The 25,734-nt window shown below is 38.1% G+C and overlaps 1 protein-coding gene across 2 annotated transcripts; it reads left to right on the top strand.

Annotated features, from left to right (window-relative positions):
• The first annotated feature begins 7,840 nt into the window (after positions 1–7,840).
• Positions 7,841–12,827, top strand: cirbpb (cold inducible RNA binding protein b). Of its 2 annotated transcripts, XM_058401043.1 has the most exons (8): positions 7,913–7,975; positions 9,103–9,202; positions 9,297–9,403; positions 9,497–9,608; positions 9,700–9,922; positions 10,156–10,217; positions 12,317–12,405; positions 12,624–12,827. In XM_058401043.1, the coding sequence occupies exons 2-7, from the start codon at positions 9,103–9,105 to the stop codon at positions 12,319–12,321; spliced, it is 609 nt and encodes a 202-aa protein (XP_058257026.1). In that variant the 5' UTR covers positions 7,913–7,975; the 3' UTR covers positions 12,322–12,405; positions 12,624–12,827. The 2 variants fall into 2 exon arrangements, with proteins under 2 accessions (XP_058257025.1, XP_058257026.1); XM_058401042.1 differs by lacking the exons at positions 12,317–12,405; positions 12,624–12,827 and adding an exon at positions 10,588–11,478 and having other exon boundaries at positions 7,841–7,975.
• The last annotated feature ends 12,907 nt before the right edge of the window (positions 12,828–25,734 follow it).

Genomic DNA, 25,734 nt, shown 5'->3' with positions numbered 1-25,734 from the left:
GTGGTGAAAGAAATGGCTTGAGTCATGGGTTTGTTTGAGCATACATGTATGATTCACATGCAAACACTAATAGTCTTCCCTGCAGCATTACACACATTTAAATAAAGACAGACGTGTTGTTTAGCTCCTCATTCCAAATAAAGCATGCCACTTTACTTCAGTATCAATAATATCATACATTTGTTTATGTAAAATAATATGCTAATACCATTTCCTTTATTTTTTGCACTCTCATACCAAATGCTCTTTGAAACACTTTCTTGTTACTCAAATTAAACTACTACCCACTATTTCCCAGAACTGATAAAGATTTAAACACACAGACACATGCACACATATACACGCCTACACTAGTGCATACACACACACACACATACAAACACACCAGAGCCGCTAATACTGGAAATAAGCACTATCCACCTCCGCATTTGGCTTGTAAACAAACCCGGAGTAACAGTGGGCTCATGCTTTACCTTTTTAGCCAAGAATTAAGGTGAGGTCAATCGTCAGCCGTGATGTTCACTTTTGTAAGTATAAAGGCCTACATAGTATTCTCTGACAATTTATATATTATTTGGTCCTTGCCTCTTTTCCTCTCATTGCCTAGAATAATGCCAGTAGCTGAATTGGCTCTAAATTTCCTGTAGGTTTGAATGAGTGTCTGTGATGTCCTGCAAACAGCCAGGTTCTCATCCAGACTGTATTTCCACCTCACACCCAACACTGAATGAATGTGTGTAATTCATTCTTTCTGAGCGGGTGCTTTTCAAAGAAGTTATGTATTCTAAACATTTCTTGAAAAGAGTCCTTTCGGTTTCCATTATGAATGGGGAAAGTTATTTCTTCTTCTCTCACTACAGGAAAATAAGGTTATACTTTTTATGAAGTCATAAATCCTGTTTTTTTAAGACTGTAATGATTGCCTATAAGCATTTTACAGGCTCTAATAATGCCTCATAAAATACAGTAATTCCTTGTAATAACTTGAAATTATGTTGTAACAGGTGTTCAAACTTTATAACTAATAATGACCTGTATATTATAATGAAGAAAGTAATATTAACAATAATTTATTCATTTATTATGTAACAATTATATATTAACAATAATAATGTTATTATATAGACAACATCACTAAATAATTCAGGTTTAGGTGTATGGTATATTAAATCATTCCTAATTATAGGTTGTAAGTTGTAGGACATTATTCGTTTATCCATCCAGTTTCATCCTATTTAGGGTCAGAGCCTGGAACCTGTCCCAAGGGACTCAGGGGATAAGGCAGAGGCACGCTGGATGGGGTATCAACCAATGACAGAGCAAAATCACACACCCACTCACACATAATGGACAATTTAGAGATGTCAATCAGCCTACAATGCATGTCTTAGGACTGGGAGAGAAACAAGCATTTAAATCACATGGAGAACATTCAAACTCTCCACTGTGTATTCATTTCATTATCAATCATTTGTTTATATTATTGACCTGATTTTTGTAATGTAATAAGGGTACACTTCATGCTAGACTTCAGTCTCTGGAATTTTTGCTGCTCTTAGAGACATAACAAGCTTTCAGGATTGCGACAGTACATCCAGAGCATATACATATTCTTAGCTTTGATATGACTGGTTTGACCAGGCTGCACAAGACAGCCACATTGCCATGGAGGCATTCGAGGCATTTTGTTTTTATGTGGGGTGAAATCCTAACATTCATACTATACAAAATAAGTACATCACATAGCTAATAGGTATAGATCTTTGTTTAAAAAGTAAGATATTTGATAGATTATGCGACTGTTAAAGTGTGAAAGATGCCCAGAGTTAATGATTTGGAGCAGTGATTTGGAATATTGTGCTGTCTCACACTGGGTTTCTTTATTGGGTTGATATCTAATTATTTGATTCATATAGGTTTTTCTAGCAAGGAGGCATAAGTACAGAACACTTACTGGTAAAAAATTATTCCAGTTACATCTAGAAAGCAATTGGGATCATTTATTTAAAAAAAAAATAGAGGAAGATAATAATGAGGAGAAAAGTTGGAGCTCTGAGGCTTTGAGTTCATTAGTTGCAGAATATTATGAGATTTATAACTGTGATTGCAACATTTATTTAATTTGTTCTTTTATCTTCCGCAATTCAGGATTTAATAAGGCTGTGAATTTCAGGTCTATAAATAGATCGCAGTGTGGACATGATGCATTGCATGTAGGCCTCAACACTCAAACGGCTTAAAATGATGTCGGATGTTTCGACACGGTTCACTGACCTACTTTCTAAATCAAAAACGACTTAAAGACATTTGGCAATGTTGCATCTGACAGATAACATCCTCTGTGTCCAAATAAAGCAGTGTGACTGTGTGTGACAATATGAAGTTACATACTATGTATTATTCAAAAACTAGACTGAAATGAATGTGACAATGTTTGGGAGTTTTAAGGTTTAATTTGAGGATGTGATTATGAAGTCACTGAAAGATACAGCAGCTTTGTTGGAAGTTTTCAGTGAGCTCTATATGAACAGAACAAGGAACTGGGAGGTTTCTGCACTCCAGTCTCACATTCTGCTGCTGTAGGTCATCCCACATGACAACCCTAAAGATTTGCACTTCTTGTACATAACTCTTGTGCATAATCTACTCATACTGAACATCTTGATTTATAATTCCACTTTCTGGTGTCACTTACAACAGAATGGGTTCCCTTTTGAGTTCCTTCAGGTTTTCTTTTTGTGTCGTCTAAGGTTTATTTTCCTTTCCACTGTCACTTCTGGCTTACTCATTAGCTAACAAGATCTACATACACTATATTGCCAAAAGTATTCGCTCACCTGCCTTGACTCGCATATGAACTTAAGTGACATCCCATTCCTAATCCATAGGGTTCAATATGACGTCGGTCCACCCTTAGCAGCTATAACAGCTTCAACTCTTCTGGGAAGGCTGTCCACAAGGTTTAGGAGTGTGTTTATGGGAATTTTTGACCATTCTTCCAGAAGCACATTTGTGAGGTCACACACTGATGTTGGACGAGAAGGCCTGGCTCTCAGTCTCCGCTCTAATTCATCCCAAAGGTGTTCTATCGGATTGAGGTCAGGACTCTGTGCAGGCCAGTCAAGTTCATCCACACCAGACTCTGTCATCCATGTCTTTATGGACCTTGCTTTGTGCACTGGTGCACAGTCATGTTGGAAGAGGAAGGGGCCAGCTCCAAACTGTTCCCACAAAGTTGGGAGCATGGAATTGTCCAAAATGTCTTGGTATGCTGAAGCATTCAGAGTTCCTTTCACTGGAACTAAGGGGCCACGCCCAGCTCCTGAAAAACAACCCCACACCATAAGCCCCCTCCACCAAACTTTACACTTGGCACAATGCAGTCAGACAAGTACCGTTCTCCTGGCAACCGCCAAACCCAGACTCGTCCATCAGATTGCCAGATGGAGAAGCGCGATTCGTCACTCCAGAGAACGCGTCTCCACTGCTCTAGAGTCCAGTGGCGGCGTGCTTTACACCACTGCATCCGACGCTTTGCATTGCACTTGGTGATGTATGGCTTGGATGCAGCTGCTCGGCCATGGAAACCCATTCCATGACGCTCTCTGCGCACTGTTCTTGAGCTAATCTGAAGGCCACATGAAGTTTGGAGGTCTGTAGCGATTGACTCTGCAGAAAGTTGGCGACCTCTTCGCACTATGCACCTCAGCATCCGCTGACCCCGCTCCGTCAGTTTACGTGGCCTACCACTTCGTGGCTGAGTTGCTGTCGTTCCCAAACACTTCCACGTTCTTATAATACAGCTGACAGTTGACTGTGGAATATTTAGGAGCGAGGTAATTTCACGACTGGATTTGTTGCACAGGTGGCATCCTATCACAGTTCCACGCTGTAATTCACTGAGCTCCTGAGAGCGACCCATTCTTTCACAAATGTTTGTAAAAACAGTCTGCATGCCTAGGTGCTTGATTTTATACACCTGTGGCCATGGAAGTGATTGGAACACCTGATTCTGATTATTTGGATGGGTGAGCGAATACTTTTGGCAATATAGTGTATGTATATCTATAAAGCCTCTTTGGGATAATGCCTATTGTTAAAAGCACTACACAAATAATTATTATATTATTTATATTAATTATTATTATATTAACCTATGGATTAGGGAACTTTTAGAAGCACTGACAATTTGCAATGAGAATAAAAGATCATTTGGTATTTAGGAGAGTTTATCCGCGCTGTGTTTATTTTGTTTTTGCTTTTGCTCTTGTCGTGTTATGGTAAATGTTATGAGGGCCAATACAGTGCAAGTGAAGCAGAGATGACATCAGATAACGAAAGCACAACGTATCTGCCAGAAAAATAACCAAAGCGTTATTCACAGGGCTATCTGTTTGGTTGATGTCTGTAAGCGCGCCTTATAAATAAAATGACATGTGGTATGAGAAAATGAACTCCACAATATACAAACCACAACGCAATCTCAAAAACAGAACTAGAAATAGTTTAAAGCAGGGGTACACAATTTGGAGTTGGTGATGTGCACAACTGATTTAAGAAAACTGGAGGAGTAGTTTGGAGACATTTTCGGGTTGGAAATATGAACCTAAGTGGGTGGAGATGCAATTCAAAGATCAGTTTCAATGATAATTTGGATAGTCACAGTAGAACAATTCTGAAGCGCACATGTGTATGTAGTTGGAACTGATACAACATAATGCTATTTGATATTTCGTTAGGCCAGGATGGCGGTGCAGTGGGTAGCATTTCCACCTCAAAGCTCTAGGGTCCCAGGTTCTATCCTGAGCTCAGGTTATTTAGTGTCAGGTTCTTCCTGTGTCTAAGTGCATTTCCCAAAAGCATGCCTATGAGTTTGTGAATGTGTGTGTTTATGGTGCATTTAGATATACTGCCATCCCACCCAGGGTGTCTTCATTCCTTGTACCCAGTGTTTCCTGCATCAGCTCTGGATCATCCACTGACCAGGATAAAGCAGATGATGATGATGATGCTATGGACCAAAAATAAGGACAAAGCAGTCTAAATGTGTGGAACTATACAACTGGTCACCAAATATAGCAACATGGAATTCACATGATAGAGAGATAGCAATAAACCAATACAAATAAACCCTCAAAAACGTCCAGGAGCAATCGATGGTTCACTTACATTTCTCAATTTTTAACTATTTAAAATTTTAAATTGTTCTCTCTTACACATTGAGGCAAACAAATACTGCCCTCTACTGTCCAAATATGTGCTATTGCTAGTGCAGTAGCACACAAATACAAAGCAATGTCAAACACATATTTGGACCATTTTTATGATTTAATATTTTGTTGTGTTTTTATTTATTTATTTATTTATTCATTTTAATTTGTCACATTTTTTGTACTGAAATTTAATACAAGGTTTGACCCACATGAGAACAACAGAAAAGACAGAGGCCCAGAGAACGAGTCAGAGAGAGAGAGGCTAAATGGAAAACTGTGGTAATGTACAGGAAGCTGCTGAGTGTATGTGTGGGAGGTTAATGCAGAGGACAGAACTCGAGTTAGTCCTGAGGTTAAGATATTTATAATCTGGCGTATGCTTCACCTCGTCCTCCAGTGTGTTTTATCTTGTCTTGGGGTAAGAAACAACACCACTATCTAGGTCAGTATGCAGTGCACAAGTATGTAATTTTTCAAAAGACAATTAGGTACCTTAATAATGATTTATAACAAACATCTGCAGTTCTGCAAAACTAGTAATGCAATTGAAATGGTGCTAAGCAGATACATTTCTGACATGAAGTCTAGTGCAAATGCGGTTGCATGGTAACACCTTTTAGTGTGACATACTACATTTCAAATGTCTGGTTTTCATTTGCAAGAATCTCCACCCCACCTTTTTACACATAGCTTCCTCATGAAGTTGCTTGCTTAGCTGTTCTTTGACCCTAGTTCATGCATAAAAGAACCAAAAGGAATAGAGCTGATTTTAGATGACAGCTACTTTTGATGAAGTGCCAGTAAGAAAGTCACCATGAGGCTGAAAAGCCAAATAAATCACAAATAAAACACTGCCTAAACAATGTATAGTGACAATGGCCAGTATAGCACATTGTTTAGTAGCCAATTACAATGAATATCTAAATTACACTTTCAGCCATAAAAAAAATATTTGTATATGTGACAAAGACAATAATAAAAAAGCACCAGTGTGATGTCCATGTTCACCACAAGCACAGAAAGGCCTAATTATGTTTGGTTAAAAAGTGCATAAAAGGCCCATAGTATACCAGATAAAGTCTTAGATATATAACAATTCAATATTAAAATCCACTAGAGTGATGGGAAGAGAAAAGAGGATTGCCTGGGGGGGGGTGGTTGGGGTTTGTTTATGAAGAGAATCTCAAGCATCATGGCCTGGGCCATCTGTACCGAAGAGTCAGTTTCAACTTGACTAAAAAAGGGTTTTGCTTTACTACACAAAGCAAAAGGTCATGGCTTATTTTCCTTTTTGGAAAATAAAAAAGTGTCTGAGATTAAATAAGTACTTTATAATTTCATTCACTGAATCATTTATTAAGGCTAGTTTGTCCAACTCTTTGGTATAGAAACTAGGCAGGTTAACTGGTCGGCTCAAATTCTCAATATCCTGGGATTGTCCATGAAAAGTCCTGCTGTTTAGCCCAGTCTCTGCATCACTCTTCTCATGTCCATAATAAAGAAGGTATTCATAGAGCTGTTCACAACCATCGTTACTGAATAGGCAACATCAATACTGCTGACGATTGTGCTAATGAAGGAAGTATTGTAAAGTGGAAGCTGTAAGGGCAGGGTGACAGAGGGTAGTTGTGAGAGGGTGTCTGACAATCAGTTGATGAGTGTTGAATGGCTGATGGCGCTGATTCAAAGACACATGGGCTTAACTTGTTGCCTATGTGCAAGTTTTCCTCTGCTCCCTGACCTGAGTTTCCTGAAGCCTGTTATCTTCTTCATACCACTCCAAACGTCCTCATATTGTTCCTCTAAGTTTAGAGATTTAACTGAAAGAATTCAAGTACATGATGAAAAAATAACAATAATAAAAAAATTAAATAACACTATAAGCAAAAATGTATTATGATGTATACATCAATAAAGGTATGTGTAAATGCATACTTCTATTCATTATCGATAGATAGATAGATAGATAGATAGATAGATAGATAGATAGATAGATAGATAGATAGATAGATAGATAGATAGATAGATAGATAGATAGATAGATAGATAGAACTCTGATCAACATCCAAGCACTCACTCCATTTCAAATTATTTCCCCAAGTGAAGACAATATCTATATTTCTCATTTGTGTAAAAGTGGAAATAATGTATAATACTTTTTTAAAGATCTTGCACCAATTACCGCACCAAAGTGTACCTAATTGTGTACTTATGTATCAAATGCTAGTTATTATAATAATAGTAATTGTTACAGAAAAATGTTTGCATATGGACATCAATATGCAGTAGTAGGCCTACAGCCTTGGATACGCTTATGCCCCCCTATCACACAATGTGGAAACATATTTAATCACTATATAGTGCACTTACATAGGGGGTTACATATGGAATAATGGTATGAATAATAACTATGTATCATTTATTCATGTTTTTGTGAAGGTATTAACCATTAATGTACGTACTTTGCCGTTTATACATACGTTCACGCTCTCGCAGGTCAAGATAAACGCAAAATAAAAGCAAATCTGCTACTCTACAAACAATGAGTCTCCTCTTCCATCTATTATTGCATGTACTACACGGTAGATGGCGGTATGAGGAAGGCGTGGCCCGACCTACTACTGCTTTATGCATATTCATGAGCTCTACATTAATAGTCATGAGGCCCGGTTGTTCATATAGCGACGCCATTTTAAGCGCGGTCTCAGCTCTTGCACGCTTGCCAGTAGTTCCTGTTCTTTGCTTCGGGGAATTTCTGAAAGGTAATTTAATGATCACAAAACAAGTAAATGATTTATCGATAATGTGCTTGCTTTTTTTTCATGTATTTGAACGTGTGTGCTGCTGTAAGTGGCGTAGACGTTTTTCGCGTTAAGCTTTTGAGGTTTCGGGGTCTTTCTTAATTTAAAACAATCCGTATTAATCCGCGATTTAATTCAAGCGAAGTTAACGACATTAACTCATAAACTCTTGTTAAATTAGCAAAGAAATCGAACATGGGGAATAATGTTCATATCGCTTGGCATGTTTCATTCAAAAATAGCTAGTTAGCAAATGTGACGCAGATACGGCTATATGTCGAGTATAGCAACGTGCCCTTTCCCCCCGAAACCTAAAACATCGAGGTTTAGCTTAATTCATGGGGAAATGTCGTCTTTTAAACGGCTTGTATTGTTTTGCTGTACAGCAGACACACATAATCGTGGTTAGAATCGGTGGCGAGGCCGCTGGCAGTTCGGTGAAATTAGCCCTTATGCTAGTTAGCTTTGTAGCCTCGCTTTTGTTCTACAGTGAAGAAATGAAACGCGTGATTAGCAAACGGCTAACGAGGCCTGGCTGGGGTTTTTTATTTATATGTTTGTTATACGTTGTTGTTACATGGTTGTATAAACAGAATTTGTTCTTCTCGATCTTTCTTTTTTCATTTCGCTCACATGCAATCAATTACCATTTATTTTTTTTTGTGTATAGATGTATATAGATAACGCAGCCATTTTCTATAATGCCGACTCGCACAAGTACATGGTTATTTACGTACGTAGGAAATTACACTTCGAGGTCCAGCATCAAGTCTCATGTAGTCTTATCGCCTTGTACGATTTTCACGCTCCTTACGGTGTCGAACAGCTAGTTATTTGAATATGATGCAACCAGAAAAGCCCGGGGTCAGTAGCTAATGATAGTCGCATGGTGGCGCTGTTTTATAATTTACACCTTGAATGAATCTTCACGTTCATTTGCACATTTAAAGCATGCAAGATTTTCTGAAGACCCTTCAGAGGGATTAGTATAATCTGGAAAGAAAATGGACTTTCTAGTAGCGTAAATTATTTGGACATGGCATCACCATCTAACCTGTGACCCCTGTGTTTCTCTTTGGTCATTACAGATGTCAGACGAGGGGAAACTCTTTATCGGTGGACTCAGCTATGAGACCACAGAGCATTCCCTGGAAGAGGCGTTTTCCAAATATGGCACCATTGCCAAAGGTAAGTTTCTGTCCCTTGTCTAGGATTGACGTTCTATTGAATAATAATTGTATAAGTATGCAGTTAATTAATGTTTTATCCTGAACCCCTTTAGTCGATGTGATCAGAGATCGTGAGACCGACAGGTCCAGGGGCTTTGGATTTGTTACGTTTGAAAACCCAGATGATGCAAAGGATGCAATGGCTGCCATGAATGGAAAGGTATTCATGTTGCACAGAGAAAAATGATCCCATATGTGAGATTTTTGCTTAACCTGTTTATATAATGTGAACCACCCCCCCACCCCTTTACAGACTGTTGATGGCAGAACAATTCGTGTTGATGAAGCTGGTAAATCTGGTGGGAGATCTGGTGGCTTCAGAGGTTCTGGTGGCAGGGGTTTTTTCAGAGGTGGTAGAGGAAGAGGTGGGTATTGTTAGTAGGCCATGTCTCTTTTTTGATGTGGCCCTTTGATATAATCCTTTATTTTGTTTATTAATCATTCTTTTCTCATCAGGTGGTGGTGGATATGGAGGTGACAGAAGCTATGGTGGAGAAAGGAGCTACGGTCGCGGTGGTAGTGGTGGTTATGGCGGTGGTGACCGTGGTTATGGAGGCAGAGATCGGAGCTACGGCAGTGGGGAAAGGAGCTACGGTGGTGGCAGCGGTGGTGGCTACTCCAACAGGAGTGGTGGCTACTCGGGTGGTGGTGGTGGAGGAGGAGGATACAGAGACAACAGGTTGGTCCTTTAATTTCCAGTTGTGTGTTAGAGCAGCATGTTCAGCACTGTCAAGTATAGATGGTCATTGTTTCTAGAACCACTGATACCCAAGTACTGTGACAAAATTTAATTGAATTGTATATGCCCATTTCTGACTGCCTGGATTATATTGCCTGTATTTGGTCATCCTCTATTGTTAGTGTGCTCGGTTTGTCTTACTGTTTGCTAATATAATTGCATTCTTGTTACAGGAACCAGGGTGGTTATGAACGTTCTTCTTTTGGCTCCTATAGAGACAGCTATGACAGCTATGGTATGTATTGAAACTGAATTGAATTTGATATAAATTTGTTGACCGACTTGTAAAGCTGAAGAGCCTGTTCTGTCCTGGTCAATATACCTATCCACTGACTAGCACTCCTTTTGAGACTTTGGATTCATATTTTTTAAAAAAAAAAAAGGTAGAACAAATGCTTGTTTAATACAGCATTGCAGAAGAACCTTTGTTTTCCCAAGATCATTTCAAAATCTACCAACAGTGGAGTAAGTGCAGATGGCCAGTAGTTTATCCTGAAGATGCTTGAAATAGAGAATGACTCGTTGCTTAGTGGTATCAGTTCTTTATTTGGGAAGAATGTCAAAATGCACCAGTGCCTTTACTCTTGCCTGCTTCTTGTCCTCAGCTACACACGAGTAAAAAAAGTCCTGATTCCAAGATCATCCCTTCGCTGGCTGTGTTAGATGTGCTCTTCGAAGACTTTTGATTTTTCACTTTGTTTAATTTCAGTTTTACTAGTTGTAACACTCTCCTACAAAAATTACAAGATGCTATCAGTTTTTTTAAACAATTATTTTCGTGTTCAAGCTGTCCTGAGATGGTGTCATTATTTTGGGCGTTTTCTGTAAACATTTAAGCCCATTTTTTTAAATTGCCTGTACCTTCATTTACCACTTGTTTGCTCTTGTTTCTCTACTGAAATCTGTTTATTGAACCATGCGTGAATTCTCTAACCAGTTCAGCACAGCCTGATAGCTTCTAAAACCGATTTGAAGTGAAACTTTGGACCAACATACAGTTACGAATGGATTGCTGTGAAAAAAGACCGTTGCTATGGAAGCAGTGTCTTACTTGGAATTACCTGCTTCTAAAAATTGAACTACATCAGACTCTCAAAAGAAGCTTGCCACGCTGTGATGTGCTTTTAGTGGCTTGAAGTCCATGTGTAATGCATTCCTTTAGTAAAGCAGGGTAGGCATGCTAAATTTGAGCCCACTGCTCTAGCAAGCCACCTTGGTGTTGCTAAAGATTTGTAAAGTTTTCAGTTCCCAAAGAGTGAACTACTCTGATTGGTGCTGCCTCCGATTAGGAGTTGATTTGAGCTCAAGGTGGCCCAAGGTACTTTGCTCTTTGTGACTTTTGAATAAAAAAAAAAAAAGTACTGCTTGGAGATCATTTTTATATCCATGTCAAGATTTTGTTCCTTTGGGGAGAGAAATGTGCTGTTTTGTGTACCAACACCTATTTTTCATTTTGTTAAATTGGCTTCATGAAGCCCATTAAACGAATTTCTGAACATGCTTTGAATTCATTGACCCTCAAAGATTTTATGAACAATACACTGACTGTTATGGGGAACTGGCAATGGCTAAAGGTGGATGGGTTTAAGTTGGGAAGTATTTAGTGCATTGGTGGGTTTTTTGGTGCTCAGCAAGGTGGAATATTTTTTACAATTTTACAAATTGTCTAGGTTTACAAGAGATTATTTGGGATTGGTAGTTTTTGCTACAGTCAGTACTGTGTAATGCTTCATTGCATCCAAGCATTCTCTGCTAGCAATTTTGGAAAATCATCAATGTCCTTGGAGAATGAAGTGTTGTGCCTACCAACTCGAGTCCTCTGAGATGAAAGCTGCTCTCTTGACTAGGGCAATTGTGGAAATAGTCCTGTAATGTGAGGTAACCACTTTTGATCTCCTGTACGCATCCTTCCAACAGTTTTATTGTCCATCACATGTTCTACAAAATTAAGCCCAGTGTTGGTTCTAAAGTAATGTTCATAACTCATCAATATTGTGCTAAACTGAAGGGAATGCAGATTTCTTGTCCTATTTGGAATCTTCAACTTGCTGCTTTTTTATATTTTAAAAGTTCCATATTTATAAATGCAGTCTCCTAATAGCACTACCAAACTGGCCTCATATTGTTTCATTGCCGTTTTAAGGCCCTGATACTTGCCTTGGAAAAGCAGCCTAAAATCCCTTTTCTCCTAAGAATCACATTTTTCAATGGTTCCTTTCTTGGCCCATTATATTATCTAAAATGTTTTGACAAATACTAATGCATGTAAATAATTTGCTTCTGCTGTGTTATGTGTCTTATACATCTTTTTTTTTTTTATTTATTTTATTTCAGATTGAAGCACATGGGATGTGGTGGTCAAGCTGAGCCAGTTTTTACCAGATTAGTGTCTGGGACCAGTTTGGATATGTTCGCTTTGAGAGGCAAGTACTGGTTCAATTGCAGTTGAGGTGCCAGCATTGGATTAAAGTACAATTGCTGTTGGAATAACAGTGTGTAAATTTATTAAACATTTCTTAATGTTACTAGTAATTATTTAAAGGGTGAATGTGGTGTCAAGCTCCTTAAACATTAAATGAGCAAAGTGATGAAATTTTAGATGTTAGGACATTAATCATAAATCCTCTTTGTAATGTTTCAGTGTCTGGATGGGGATGAGTTCCCTGCAGTGCTGGACTGCACACGATACAAAGTGCACAAATAAAAAGAACGGAGAAGCAAACAGTCCATCCAAGCTTCAGCCATGATCTCAGAATCTGGAAGACTTCTCTGCTTTTCTAGTAGATCAGGTTGTTGTGATGAATGGCTGTGCAGAAAGGATCCAATAAAGTTACAGTTGAATATTTTTCTTGTTGACGTTTCTGTTCTTTAATCTAGTGAAACTGGATATTGTTTCTCACGGCTGCCTACTTTTATTGAGATTAGAATTTTTCAGTTTATCTTAAATTTACAGAGCTTTATGAAAACAGACTACTTGTCTGATTAGTTGGGTTACTGAACTCAAGTGTACAATATGGGTGGAAAAATAATCTTTTGAAAGAGTTTAGGATCTTGATAGGACAACATAATCAAATAAGCTGGGTAGCAAATAAATTTGCTTGCCCCTTTCAATTTGATGCAATCCCTGTTCGGCTTAGAAATCTGCTGAAATGTGCAGTGCATGGAAGAAAGCCTATAAACATACCTACGTACTGGAGGCTGCAGGATGTTAAGTAAGGAAACAAATGCAAGACTATTAGAAGAAAATAACTATCAACATGTCAGGCAACCCAGTGCACAACACAATTTAAGTACATTTAATGTACTTTACTAAATATGCATTTGTAGTTTATAGATGTGAAGAGAAATGTCTGCTAAGTTAGTCTCTTTTTTTTTTTTTAATGGCAACAGTTACCTCTTGATAGCTTACAGGAAACTTATTTGTGTCAGTTATAGCAAGTTACTATTGAAACCATTGCGTAGTGTACACTTGCCTTGTGCAGTGTTTGCATTGGTCTTGGAGTGCTGTAGTGATTCATCTCTTTTATCACCAGCATCTTTTTTCCCCTCTCTCTCTCTTGAAGTTAACACAGAAAACAAACCTTGTCATATTGCTAAGAAACCAGACCCTGATCTGAAGGGTTGCGAACTTGTTACAAAGTGCTAATGATGGAGACACCTTCTATAGAGTTTAAATAAATATTTTTCAGAATCTTTAAACATAATGTTTAAAATAAAATGTTTATTATGCTTGGATTATGTGGAGCATCTCCCATACAATTCCCTGTAAATATATTACAATAGGGACCACAGCTTATACCTGGAGGAAGCTGGAGAACTGAAAAATGTACCATCCTGTCTTCTGTGGTTCCCCTCAGCTATTTGATGTAGTCAACATTTGGTCTGCTTTACTCAAATAGTTTATAAAACATTAATCCAGTGGAAATGGGGCAAGCTCAGAATAGCTACCATTATGTAGGCAACAGTTTTTGTAAAATGTTTAGCCCTGCATTGACTTTTTCTTAAATCAGAGAACTGACCAGCATGTACAGGGTGGGGTTGTCTTCGACATGGATATAAAAATTTGATGTTTTGAGATTAATACTTTATCATGGTGTCTTTTAATTAGAGTCCATGCTGTACACATCTTAACACATCCCTGAACTCTGTACCTGTAGGTGCAGTATTGAGGCAGTTGCCACGAGGGGGCAGTGTTGTCCTTTGTTCAGTAACACTTCTCCATGCAGTGAACACACCAGTAGAGCTTCCATAAAACACCCTTGGTGGAAATGGTGCCACCATAGGACCATGACTGATTGGTGTGTGAAGCTGTTATGAGTGTTCCTCTCATTTCTGTTTATTACTTCATCCATCTTCAGTAACAGGGTTATCCAGGTTACAGTTGCAGTGGACATGGGGCGATAAGCATGAGGTAGGGACGCGCCAAAAATGAGACACCAGCACACATGCATGTGCATCAGTTTTCTGGCTGTACCTAGAAGAAACCAGACACTGCTTACTGAGCAGACACAGTAACACAAGCTCAGGCCTAAACCTGTCATTCTGGAGCTGTGAGGTAGCAATTCTAACTTGCTCAAGCTATATTATTTTGTAATAAGCAAGCCTGCAGCATTGTTCCAAGAAAATATAGCTAATCTTGTATAAAATAGCTAATCTTGTTCTTGGTGTGAAGTAGAAGAATATATGTGTATCTAATCACATAGCCATTCTTACTATTAAAATTACTGGATGCAGGCATTTGCAACATTGCAACAAAGTGCCCCCCTGAGTTGTCCTGAATAGGAAAATGAACAGTTTTTTTGTATTTGGCAAGTTTGCTGACAACAGGCCTCAACAGCTTTTTGCATGAACAATGCTCGTAAACGACCATATATAGAGAGGTCCTTGGAGAACAATCTGTGGCAGACAATGCAGTCTTTTGACTTCTCTCAAGACCTCGAAGGTTATTGCAGAATCCTTTTCCATGTTCCCTACCATGCCGGAGCAAACCCTGAATGGGACACCAAGCAATTTGGGGCATCGTTGTATCCCTGTGACCACATTTTTCACACTTATCTACTGTAGTTTTTCACCACAAAATTTACTTTTGTTTACGTATTTCACAAAAACCTGCCAATGGCATCCCAATAGCAATAATCTTTAATCACAAACAAGTTTATAAAATAGGTCCTGAGCACTTAGATCTAGCATCCAGTAGATAGTATTGGTAAAAGATATGAGCAATGGCACAATTTGAAGGCAATTCTCTAGAAGAGTGATAGTCTCCTTTTCTTTTCTGTCCCACTGTGAGAAGAAACATGAAAGCAATCTCATTTCCTAATCCAAACTTTGCACAGAGACATAAAAGCTGGTGACTTTATTTCTATTGTAATTGTTTGGGAAGAATAGAATCATATATTTTAACCATAGAAATTCTAGTAAATATGATTTATATATATTATCTAGGCGGCACAGGCCTCAGGGTGTTTCAGCAGAAATGTGTTTGGCAAACTCCAACATTGATAACAACTAGATAATAGCTGTCACTGTGATTTAGGTATTTATATTTATATTAAAATTATATGGGGGGAGGGGTTAATTGTTGCTCAGATGACAGGATTTCTTGCTTTTGGATTCTACTGTGGTTGAGATGTAAAGTTGGTTGAAATAGTAACCTTGTCCGATTACATATTGTAAAACGAACTTGATAAATTTAGCTTTCATGCTAATTGATTACTGTCCGAAGCAAGCAGCAGTGTTAGACATTAGAACAATTTAGTTTTGGTTTAATTTGCAATGAAATCTTTAAGAAGTAAATTTGTAAGTAATTAGGTTTGCATGACCACAAACTCTGGTCCTCTCTACTCTGGTGCACTCACCAGACTTGCATCTGCTCAAGTACAATCAGTTACTTTTACATAAATCTTATGTGCCTGAAAAGATTTGGATGCAATAAAACTGCATGTATAAACCACTCAAATTAGTAACGGGGTTTGTTTTATCCTTTGGGCTGCAATGGTATGTATCTGCTCCTGGTGTGTAAATACACTGAGCTCCAGTGCAGTGATGCCCACTAACTAGCCTACCTTCCTGCGTCTAGACAAAAGTATGTTTCTCTCATACCTGAACCACAAGACTTTATTTTGAATACAGACCCACAGAGAGTTTTGTGAGAGACAGAGTGAGTTTGGAGGCTGCAGTTTGAACATTAATGGAAAACACAGAGCAGATCTGCACAGGCAGCATTTGAAAGCGGGGGGAGCTATTGGAGCATTCACCGCCAGACGGGTAGCTTTATTGGAACCACGGGGTTGCCCATGGGATGGTTTTGCAATTGAACGTCATGACAGAATCGGGAAGTATAATATGTGCCAAAAAATGACATCAGTTAAGGGGCAAGATGTCTCTTTGTTGACCAAAAAGAAAAATAAATCTAGGAACTGACAACTTTCAAAAAATTGTCATGAATGCCACATGAAGTAATCCTTGCTTAATTGAAATTACAGACACTAAAAAAAGGCCAGCTAGGTTGTGTAACTGTGTTCACCAGACAAGAGGTATTCACCCTTTTGTCCACACATTTTACAGATAAAGAAGGGTTTTGACACCTTTGTCAGAGCACAACCTGTCCCAGAGTGCAATAAAGATGCATGAAACACATATCAACCAGACAAAACTGCAATAAACAACGACTACTGTAAACCCAAGACTAGGCCTAAAGACAATAAACAAATGAATGAATGATAAATTGAAATACAGAACTAAAGACATGAACAAGAATTGACAGTGAAAATGACATTAGAATGTCGTGGAGTCAATGCAGTCATATTCTAGGAAGAAAGGTAAATGGTGAAATTGGCACTTCTCTATCATGATGTTCAGATTCTAGAGAGAACAGTACTGACAGGACCTATATGCACCTCCAAGTTGTGTCCTACATATATGTAACCCTGTTACCTACGTAAGTCTGAGAACACAGTAAAAATCTGGGATTTTGTTTAATTTAAATTTGGAAAGTTTTACTTTTAAAGTCACAAATTGTCTAACAAAAATGCAGAACATCTTGACTGCTCAGATGTTGCACTATTAGCAAATTGTGTAATATTGTTAATATAAGATGTTAACTCTATTGTGCAAAGGTCAGATTTTTCCATGAATTTTATACCTTCTATTGAAGCACATGTTCAGATGACAATCCAGTGGATTTGATTTGAAATGGATCATATGATTTTAAAGCTAGTTTGTGTCAGCTTTGGTGCACACTGTAAAAGTAAACATTCAAGTAAAAATATATATGAATATTTTATTTCAATTGTTGCTTATAGTATCATTTGTAATTGAAACCTTTGTGTTAAATTGAAAAGGCGTGGCAAAGAGCAGCATTTTCAGTACTGGTCTTAGACTTTTAGATCCCAGTGTATACAAATAAACAAATACATATATGCAGTATATACTGTACACTCATTGCAGGCTTTATTAGGAACACTATACGAATATTGGGTAAGGCCTCCCTCAAATCTTCATGGCATGGATTCCAAAAAAAATGTTTCTTGATTCTGGTCCATGTTGACGTGAGTGCATTATGCAATTCTTGCAGATTCTTCATTTGCACTTTGTGAATCTCCCGTTCTACAACATCCCAAAGGCGTTCTATTGGATTCTTATTTGGTGAAAGGGAAGCCCACTGAATGCCCATTTTTGATGAGTTTGTGCCCAGTGCAGCCTCAGGTTTCTGTTCTTGGTTGACAGGAGTGGAACTCGATGTGTTCTTCTGCTGTTTTAGCTCATCCGCCTCAAGGTTCGATTTGTTGTGCATACTGAGATGCTTTTGGCTCAGAACAGTTGCTCAGTGTTCTTATCTGAGTTACTATAGCTTTTCTGTCAGCTCGAACCAGTCTGGCTATTCTCTGTTTCTGGAGAATGAAGGCGTTTCTGTTGGCAGAACTGGATGTTCTTTTTTGTTGCACCATTCTGAGTAGAAAGTGTTGTGGCTGAAAAACTCAGAAGCACAGCAATTATAGAAATACTCAAACAATATTTTGTGTAGATAGAACATTTGTTTATCTTATCTATATTTGCTGTTAAAAAACACACACTTAAAATAGATTTAACTAGTAGCCAAATGCCAAGACACCCCAGCTATTACTTAACACAAGTACAGCCTTCAGACTGATAGTAAATGTGACTCTTTTTTTTTTTTTTTTTTTTAAACAAATGAGATCTCTCTTCAGAAATGCAGACCATGCCAAGTTAGTAGCTTTCACTGGTGTCCACTTAAATGGAGAATCACACATTAACTTGCTACACAAGTAAGTGTATTATGCATCCTTTGTATTTCTTATTCGTTTTGATTCTTCTTGAAATTAGAAGGGGCAAATAATGATCAATGCCTAAGAATTTTAGGCACTTTCTGTAATCTGATCATAAGTACCTTTTTATGTCTATCCATGCTGGCATCCTATGTTTATACCTGGACTGATATCTATGGTCACCAATGTCTCTATCATCAGTTTATGTTTTATTTGCAAATTGATTTCTCCTCCGTTGCCCAACAGCAAGCTTCAGTAAAGTCTGTTCAGACAGACTTTAGTGGCAGCAGTTCCACCTCTGATGTTACTGAAAAGACACAAGTGATTAATGCTGGCAGCCACTGAATAAGAAGCAGCACATGATCTCATGTTTTCATATCAGCGCCAGCACTAGTGAACCTGTTTTGTATAGTTCTCCAAAGACTGCTGTTAGTTATCAAAATACTGCTACAAATCTTTTGTCTACAGTCTGTGTGGCCCTGCTTTTATGCCTATAATAAACAGTTGTATTTGCAATTTAATTTAATTTCTGGCATGTCACAGAACAGAGTGGGGAAGCATAATAAATAGTGCAGATGCTAAATTACTAAGATCTGCTCAGGGTTACTGATGAAGGGCAGAAAGATTAAAATCTATGGAAATAACAAAGCTAAACACGAGGAACACTCTCCAAAAAGTGCCAAATCATCCTTTAGACAAAGACCAGCAAGCTCCTGACATGTCTGAGGCTTATGAGGCATAAATTAGGCAGTGTTAAACTGTTGGATATTTTGGCCTTCTACTTTTGATCGACAAACCATATGTTCTCTGCCTACTTCAAACAAGGGTTTCATATTCAAGTGGCTCAAACAGTGGCCATAATAATAATATAGTGGTAGGAAATTTGTAATGCAAATTTCTCAAAAGCCAAGTCAGGGCTGAATCAGCAACATTCAAAGTCCAAAGAACATCATAATGCACTCTCTTCAAGTAAGAAATGCTTTAAAGCATTATTTAGCAAAAAAAAAAAAAAAAAAACGATGGAAGAAACAGAGTTGTAAATATCACATTTCTGTTTTTCTGCTTGATGACGTTAGACATATACACTGTGAGAAATGTGATAAAGATCTGACCTGCTAAACTGCACGGAGCAGCACTTTTCACTAGATACAAAATGAAAATGAAGTATGATCACTTAAAACAATACACTGTTCCAGAAATACTCTAGGCAGAAATAAAGCTTGCTTTAAACTCAGACCACATCAAACAATCATGGACCCAAGGCAGCACCAGACTCTCATGAAACAGAGAGCCTCAGCAGATCTTTGGGGTGTCTCGTCAAGACTGAGCTAGACTTAAAACCACTGTGGAAGCAAAGTGGAAGTTTGGACTGAGTTCATGTAGGGTTCTTTAGCACAGACAGACTGTAGCTCTGGGCTTGTAAGTAAAATCATGAGAAGCAAGTATAGTATTTTTAGCATGTCTGCAAGGAAAAGCAGTCACCAGTAATTATCTGGTAATGTAAGACTAAACGTATTTTTAGACAGCTAGGTCATCATTGTTTGAAGAAGAAGGGTAATTGCTTATGCAGATGTGGTCTAGTCGAGATGGATTTAATTGGAAAAGGATTTATAGGTAGGAGTCATAAATGGAGGGATATGGAGCTCGAAATGTAGAGGCCAAATGGCTGGATGACTTATTGAAGAACTGCCAGTGACACTGACAAATGCTTCTCTTATACATGAGAGCCATGGAAAGTTACATTAAAAATCTATTAGATTACTGCTCATTTAAATCATATGGCCAGTGATCACACAAAACCTCAGGAACATATTTGGATGAGTTTCTGCCACGCTCATCATATGAGGGGCATGTTTTAAACTATTTTCTGATTTTTATTTCAGATCGCCTTGAGGTGCTACTGCACATCCTTCCCATGTGTTTTAATACCTGTATTCAGATTACTGTCTTTTTCACTGGTTTAGATTTTATACATATAATCCAGTTTAACTGTTGACAATCAGGATGCATGACACAACTGATGTTATGTAAAAACCCATGGATCAGCACAATGATGTTTCTCCTGGTGCTTTTCTTTCACAAAAGAAACCTATGCTTCTGTGCTATCTTCTATTATTGTGGTGGTGTGTCAATCACAGTTCTACTGTTACTTGCATATCAGTTATCAGAGATTCTACAGTAAAACACTGCAGTTACTATACAATACCATGAAAGAACCTGGTAACATCATAGTACAAAGTTATATATAGTATACACCTTACAAATTAAAACACAACTTACTCCTCCGTAGACATTTCATATAAATAAACAAAAAATTAAGAAACTCATTTAAAATAGAATGAACAGAAATAGCGGAATATGATGTTCAATATGTTATATGTAATAGCAGTACAGAATGTGTAAACATTACAGGATGGAAAGTGATGTACTGAACGTGAAGGTCAGTTACATGCAGTTACAGTAAAGTACAGTTTGCAGAATGACAGTGGAGTAAACAAGTCTTCCTAAAGGATCTGAAAGAAGGAGATGTCTTTGTTGAGGAGTCTGATGGCCTGAGGGAAAGCTTCTCCTGAGACTCTCCATTTCAGCCATCAGACTAGTCAAGTCAAGTCAAGAGACTTTAATTGTCATTTCAACTATATATTGCTGATGCAGTATACAGTGAAATGAAACGTAGGTCCTCCAGGACCCTGGTGCTACATAAAACACAGAGATACATAACACAACACAGAAATAAGTCTAAAGAGTTGTTGTTGTTGTTGTTCTTTCGGCTCTTCCCTGTTCGGGGTCGCTACAGCAGATAATTTGGTCTGCATGTTTTGATTTGGCACAGGTTTTACACCAGAAGCCCTTCCTGATTTTATTCACAACCCTCCCATTTTATTTGGGCTTGGGACCGGCACTGAGATTTAACTCTTCAAATACGGCTAAAAAGTAAAAAGAAGAAATAAACCTATTGACATAAAGTACATGTGCAAGACAAGAGACAGTGCAAACAGACAATACAATAAACTACAAGATAGATACCAGACATAAAGATTGTGCTGACCAGTAAACAGCCTGCTGGGTTGCAAACCAGTAGTAGCAGCATTTAGAAAAAGTTAAGATGTAATGTGCAAGACTATAGAAGCCAACGAGAAATCATAGTTATAAACATCATATTATACATGACTGAGTATGGAAAACATAATAGGGGTGTGTTGTTAGAGAAAAATAATACTAAACAGAGTGCGATTACTGTTAGCCCAAAGTGGATTTATTTCTTAAAACAAAATCAAAAGTCCCTCTAAAAGATGTCCTAAGATGTGTTTTATATCTTTAAAGAGCATGTCATATTTTTAATAATTTTGATAAATGTTGCAGTATATATGTGGAAACATTCTAACAGGTATATCCAGTCTCTCTACTTTTCTCTTGTGAGTTTAATAAGAAATAAATGCAGCTTGTCATGTTACACAGATGCACAAAGCCCTGAATGTCCTGAAAATGTCCTGTTTCAGAAAACTTAAAATGACAGATATACCGTTGACTCTTACAAAGTGCTGTCACCAGAGATTCCTTTTAAAAATGGAAGAAGTTGAGCTGAGGTTGAGGAACTGTCAGAGTGACAGCATTTCTTTGAATTTCAGGGGCATAATGGGTTCATATATCATTTTATAAAAGGTTTTCTGTGATAGGCCATGCCCAATTTAAAAACAAATCCAAATACAGACATAGATACTGGTACTGCATAACCCAGTGTATATGAATAGAAGTTCATCAAACACACATCTCAGGAGTATTCGATTATTATAAAGTCTTCACTCCTGTGTAGTAAGATCTTTTGGGCGTTTTACAGCAAACATTAGATTAGAATTTTTTTTTTTTCTGTAGAAGTCTGGTAAGGTGCTCTGTAAAAAAAAAAAGTATTTAAGGAATTCAGAAAGGATGAGCAGCTGTTTGTGAGCAGAGCTGAAAGAAAAGACATTAAGGAATAAGGAATGAGCGCAACAAAGGAGAATGAATTTGCAGAAGGCTCCTGTTTGGGGGGGTTAAGTGGAGCAGACAGTCTGGATTTGTCATTAGAGGATGAAGACGATGGTGAAAACAGGCTTTATTGAGAGTCGTAGTAGAGTGTAGTGATGGGAAGAATACTATGTTCTAGCAGAAATCAACTCGCTTCTTTTTTTCTTCTTCTTCTTCTTCTTCTTTCACAAAAAGCAGGCCATACATAATCGTGCTATTTTTCCCCCTCCTTTTTACTTCATTCATATATTAAAAGAAATGAATGGCAACCATTATAACTATGAATAATCTCCAGTTAAAAAAAAAAAAAATCAAATTAAACATTGAAGAACTGAAATGGTCAGGGATAAAGGCTACTGCTCTGGTAAAACAGACGTGATAGTGGGATACAGTGAGATATTAGTTCCAAAAGGTACACACATGACTGCATGATTAATGTCTTTAGTTGCACCTCCTGTGGCCTCTTAAAGAATTTCTGCTGAATGGGTGGCTTCAAAATGTTTCATAATATTCATTTTGAGCTTGCAATGATAATTTCACAGATTCTTATGGCTACATGTCTAACTATTTTAATGCTGGCTTGAAGATGCAACCCTTTATGAAAAATCAAAGTAAATATTTAAATGGTTAAATAATATCTAGGTTTGCAATGAAGACACGAACCTCATGGACAGGTATAGTTTGTGGAGGATTACTGCAGTGAAGTAATATTGTGGCCAGACTTTGGTCTGACAATCTGTCAGCAGGCTTAAGAGTCTTAGTATTCAGTTTCGATGAGTTGGTTCTCTTTTATGCGTTCCCTCCCAGAGAACCCAAAACCTCTGACCAAAATCACAACCATTATCCAAATAGATGGACAGTGGAGAATCTATTACTTTATATGGCTCTTAAGAGAGATACTACCCTATGGCTGTAAAAGGCTTTTTTAAACCACAAGAAAGCAAACTCTTCAAATGTAGAATATGGTTTTTTCTCACTCATTCCACTGGTGTTACTGGCAAGAAACAATACCTTCTTACTGTTTTCTCCTCATGATGATTCATGCCACAGATATTTTGGAATTCTACAATGTTCTTAAATATGATATGCTGATCACAGACAGAGGAAATTCGAATCAGACCTTAATGTGGGAACCATTTGTGATCTACAGGAGACTGAGTCCCTGCAGAAATGGACTGGCAGTGTTGTAAAAGTGACGTTTGGGATTTTAAGTAGTGCTGAATGAATCCTGACTGTTTGACTATTGACCTGCAATACTGTCCGAAATTAGGAACAATCTCCTGTTTGTTATCAGCGTAATAAAAAAGTTTCATAGCTAATGCCACAGCACTGGTTTGAACGCTCCTCCAGCTCCTGTGATGGAATACTGCTGCAGGAGAGACTCAATATACAATATGTAAGGTATAAAACACAATGGAATGCTCTGTTATAGAAAATAATTATCAGTGATGATGTGTCCTAAGGTTAAACTAAGTTACTGAAGTTGATTCCTAGAACAAAATGTCCAGAAGTGGTTATTCTTTATATACCAATCAGGCATAACGTTATGAGCACTAACAGGTGAATAACACTGATTACCTCCTCATCATGGCACCTGATATGAGCACTAACAGGTGAATAACACTGATTGTGTCCTCATCATGGCACCTGTTAGTGGGTGGGATATATTAGGCAGCAAGTGAACATTTTGTCCTCAAGGACAAAAGGACATAAGGATTTGAGTTTGACAAGGCCCAGATTGTGATGGCTAGATGACTGGATCAGAGCATCTCCAAAACTGCAGCTCTTGTGGGGTGTACCTGGTCTGCAGTGGTCAGTATCTATCAAAAGTGGTCCAAGGAAAGAACAGTGGTGAACCGGTGACAGGGTCATGGGCGGCCAAGGCTCATTGATGCACATGAGGCGGGAAGGTGTGGTCTAACAGACGAGCTACTGTTGCTCAAATTAATGCTGGTTTTGATAGAAAGGTGTCAGAATACACAGTGCATCGCAGTTTCTTGCGTATTCAGGGTGCCCATGCTGACCCCTGTGCACCGCCGAAACATTCATGTGCATATTACTTTGACACATACCACCTACCTAAGCATTGTTGCAGACCCTGTACACCCTTTAATGGCTGTGACCTCTTTCAGCAGGATACTGTGCCATGCCATGAAGCAAAAATGGTTCAGGAATGGTTTGATGAGCACAACAACGAGTTTAAGGTGTTCACTTGGCCTCCAAATTCCCCAGATCTCAATCCTGTTGAGCATCTGTGGGAAGTGCTGGACAAACAAGTCCGATCCATGGAGACCCCACCTCGTAACTTGCAGGACCTAAAGGATCTGCTGCTAACATCTTGGTGCCTGATACCACAGCACAACTTCAGGGATCTAATGGAGTCCATGCCTCGTCGGGTCAGGGCTGTTTTGGCAGTAAAAGGGGGACCGACACAATATTAGACAGGTGGTCATAATGTTATGGCTGATCGGTGTACTTCAGCAATACATCAACAAATAAATGTTTTTATTCATTAAAGAACATCAATATTTTTGTACCTATTTATCCATTTGCACAGCCTGCTTCATGTCACCCAACAGATTTTTCATTAAATTCAGGTCTAGACTCGGCTAGATCATTCAGTAACATCTGATCCTCTTTTGGTTAAATCATTCCTTTGTTGATTTGGATGTATGCTTTGGGTCATTGCCTTGCTGAAAGATGAAAGTTCTATTTATCTTCAGTTTACTAGCAGACACCTGAAGGTTGTGCATTAAAAGCAGATGGTATTTGTAACTATTTATGATTCCCTCCAGCATTTCTGGTTGAAGAAAAGCAGCTTTAAAGCATGATGCTGTCACCAACATGATGCACTGTGAATATAATGTTCTTTTTGTTGTCTTATTTTTCACCAAACATACCTTCTGGAGTTATGGAATTATTATACCTTTTGCCACATGCTTTGGGGCATTCAATTGGATGTTTGTTGTGACAAAGGGCTTCCATCTAGGCGCTGTACCCCATAGCCCAAACTTATGAAGAATATGAGAGATTGTTATCACATGTGGTAATCAGTACTTGTCAGATTCCTGCAGCTCCTTTAATGGTCACTTTGGCAGCCTCTATGTAAGTTTTTGTCTTGTCCTTTTATACATTTTGGGGAAACACCCTGTTCATCTCTAAAATGTTTTAGAGATTGTTTTTCATTTAATTTTTATACCTTTTATATGGTAAAGTTTATATGTAATTTCATATTGAGCGTGGTAAAAGTTCTGACATGATTGATCTTGGTTTCATTCTTTTCATCACTAAAACCTGCTGGTTTTAGTAGGTCAGTGTAAACCTTTTATATCCATTGTATATTGGATTTGTGCTTAGCACAATCAAAGTCCTTTTTTATACAACCATATCATTTTGGGTTACAGCCTCATACTTTTTAGTCTCAGCCTCATGCACTTCACCACAAAGTATCTGATACTC

The sequence above is a fragment of the Hemibagrus wyckioides genome, linkage group LG10 (genome assembly GCF_019097595.1).
Source record: "Hemibagrus wyckioides isolate EC202008001 linkage group LG10, SWU_Hwy_1.0, whole genome shotgun sequence".
Classification (NCBI taxonomy): Eukaryota; Metazoa; Chordata; class Actinopteri; order Siluriformes; family Bagridae; genus Hemibagrus; species Hemibagrus wyckioides.
This window is presented reverse-complemented; position numbering and strand designations above follow the sequence as displayed.

What these genes read in the sequence shown, in the direction of transcription:
- cirbpb (XM_058401042.1), top strand. Translation starts at nt 9,103, where the DNA reads ATGTCAGACGAGGGGAAACTCTTTATCGGTGGACTCAGCTATGAGACC. An exon ending in CAGAGGTGGTAGAGGAAGAG is followed by an intron (nt 9,609 to 9,699) that starts GTGGGTATTGTT and finishes TTTTCTCATCAG; the next exon opens with GTGGTGGTGGATATGGAGGT. An exon ending in GGAGGATACAGAGACAACAG is followed by an intron (nt 9,923 to 10,155) that starts GTTGGTCCTTTA and finishes TTCTTGTTACAG; the next exon opens with GAACCAGGGTGGTTATGAAC.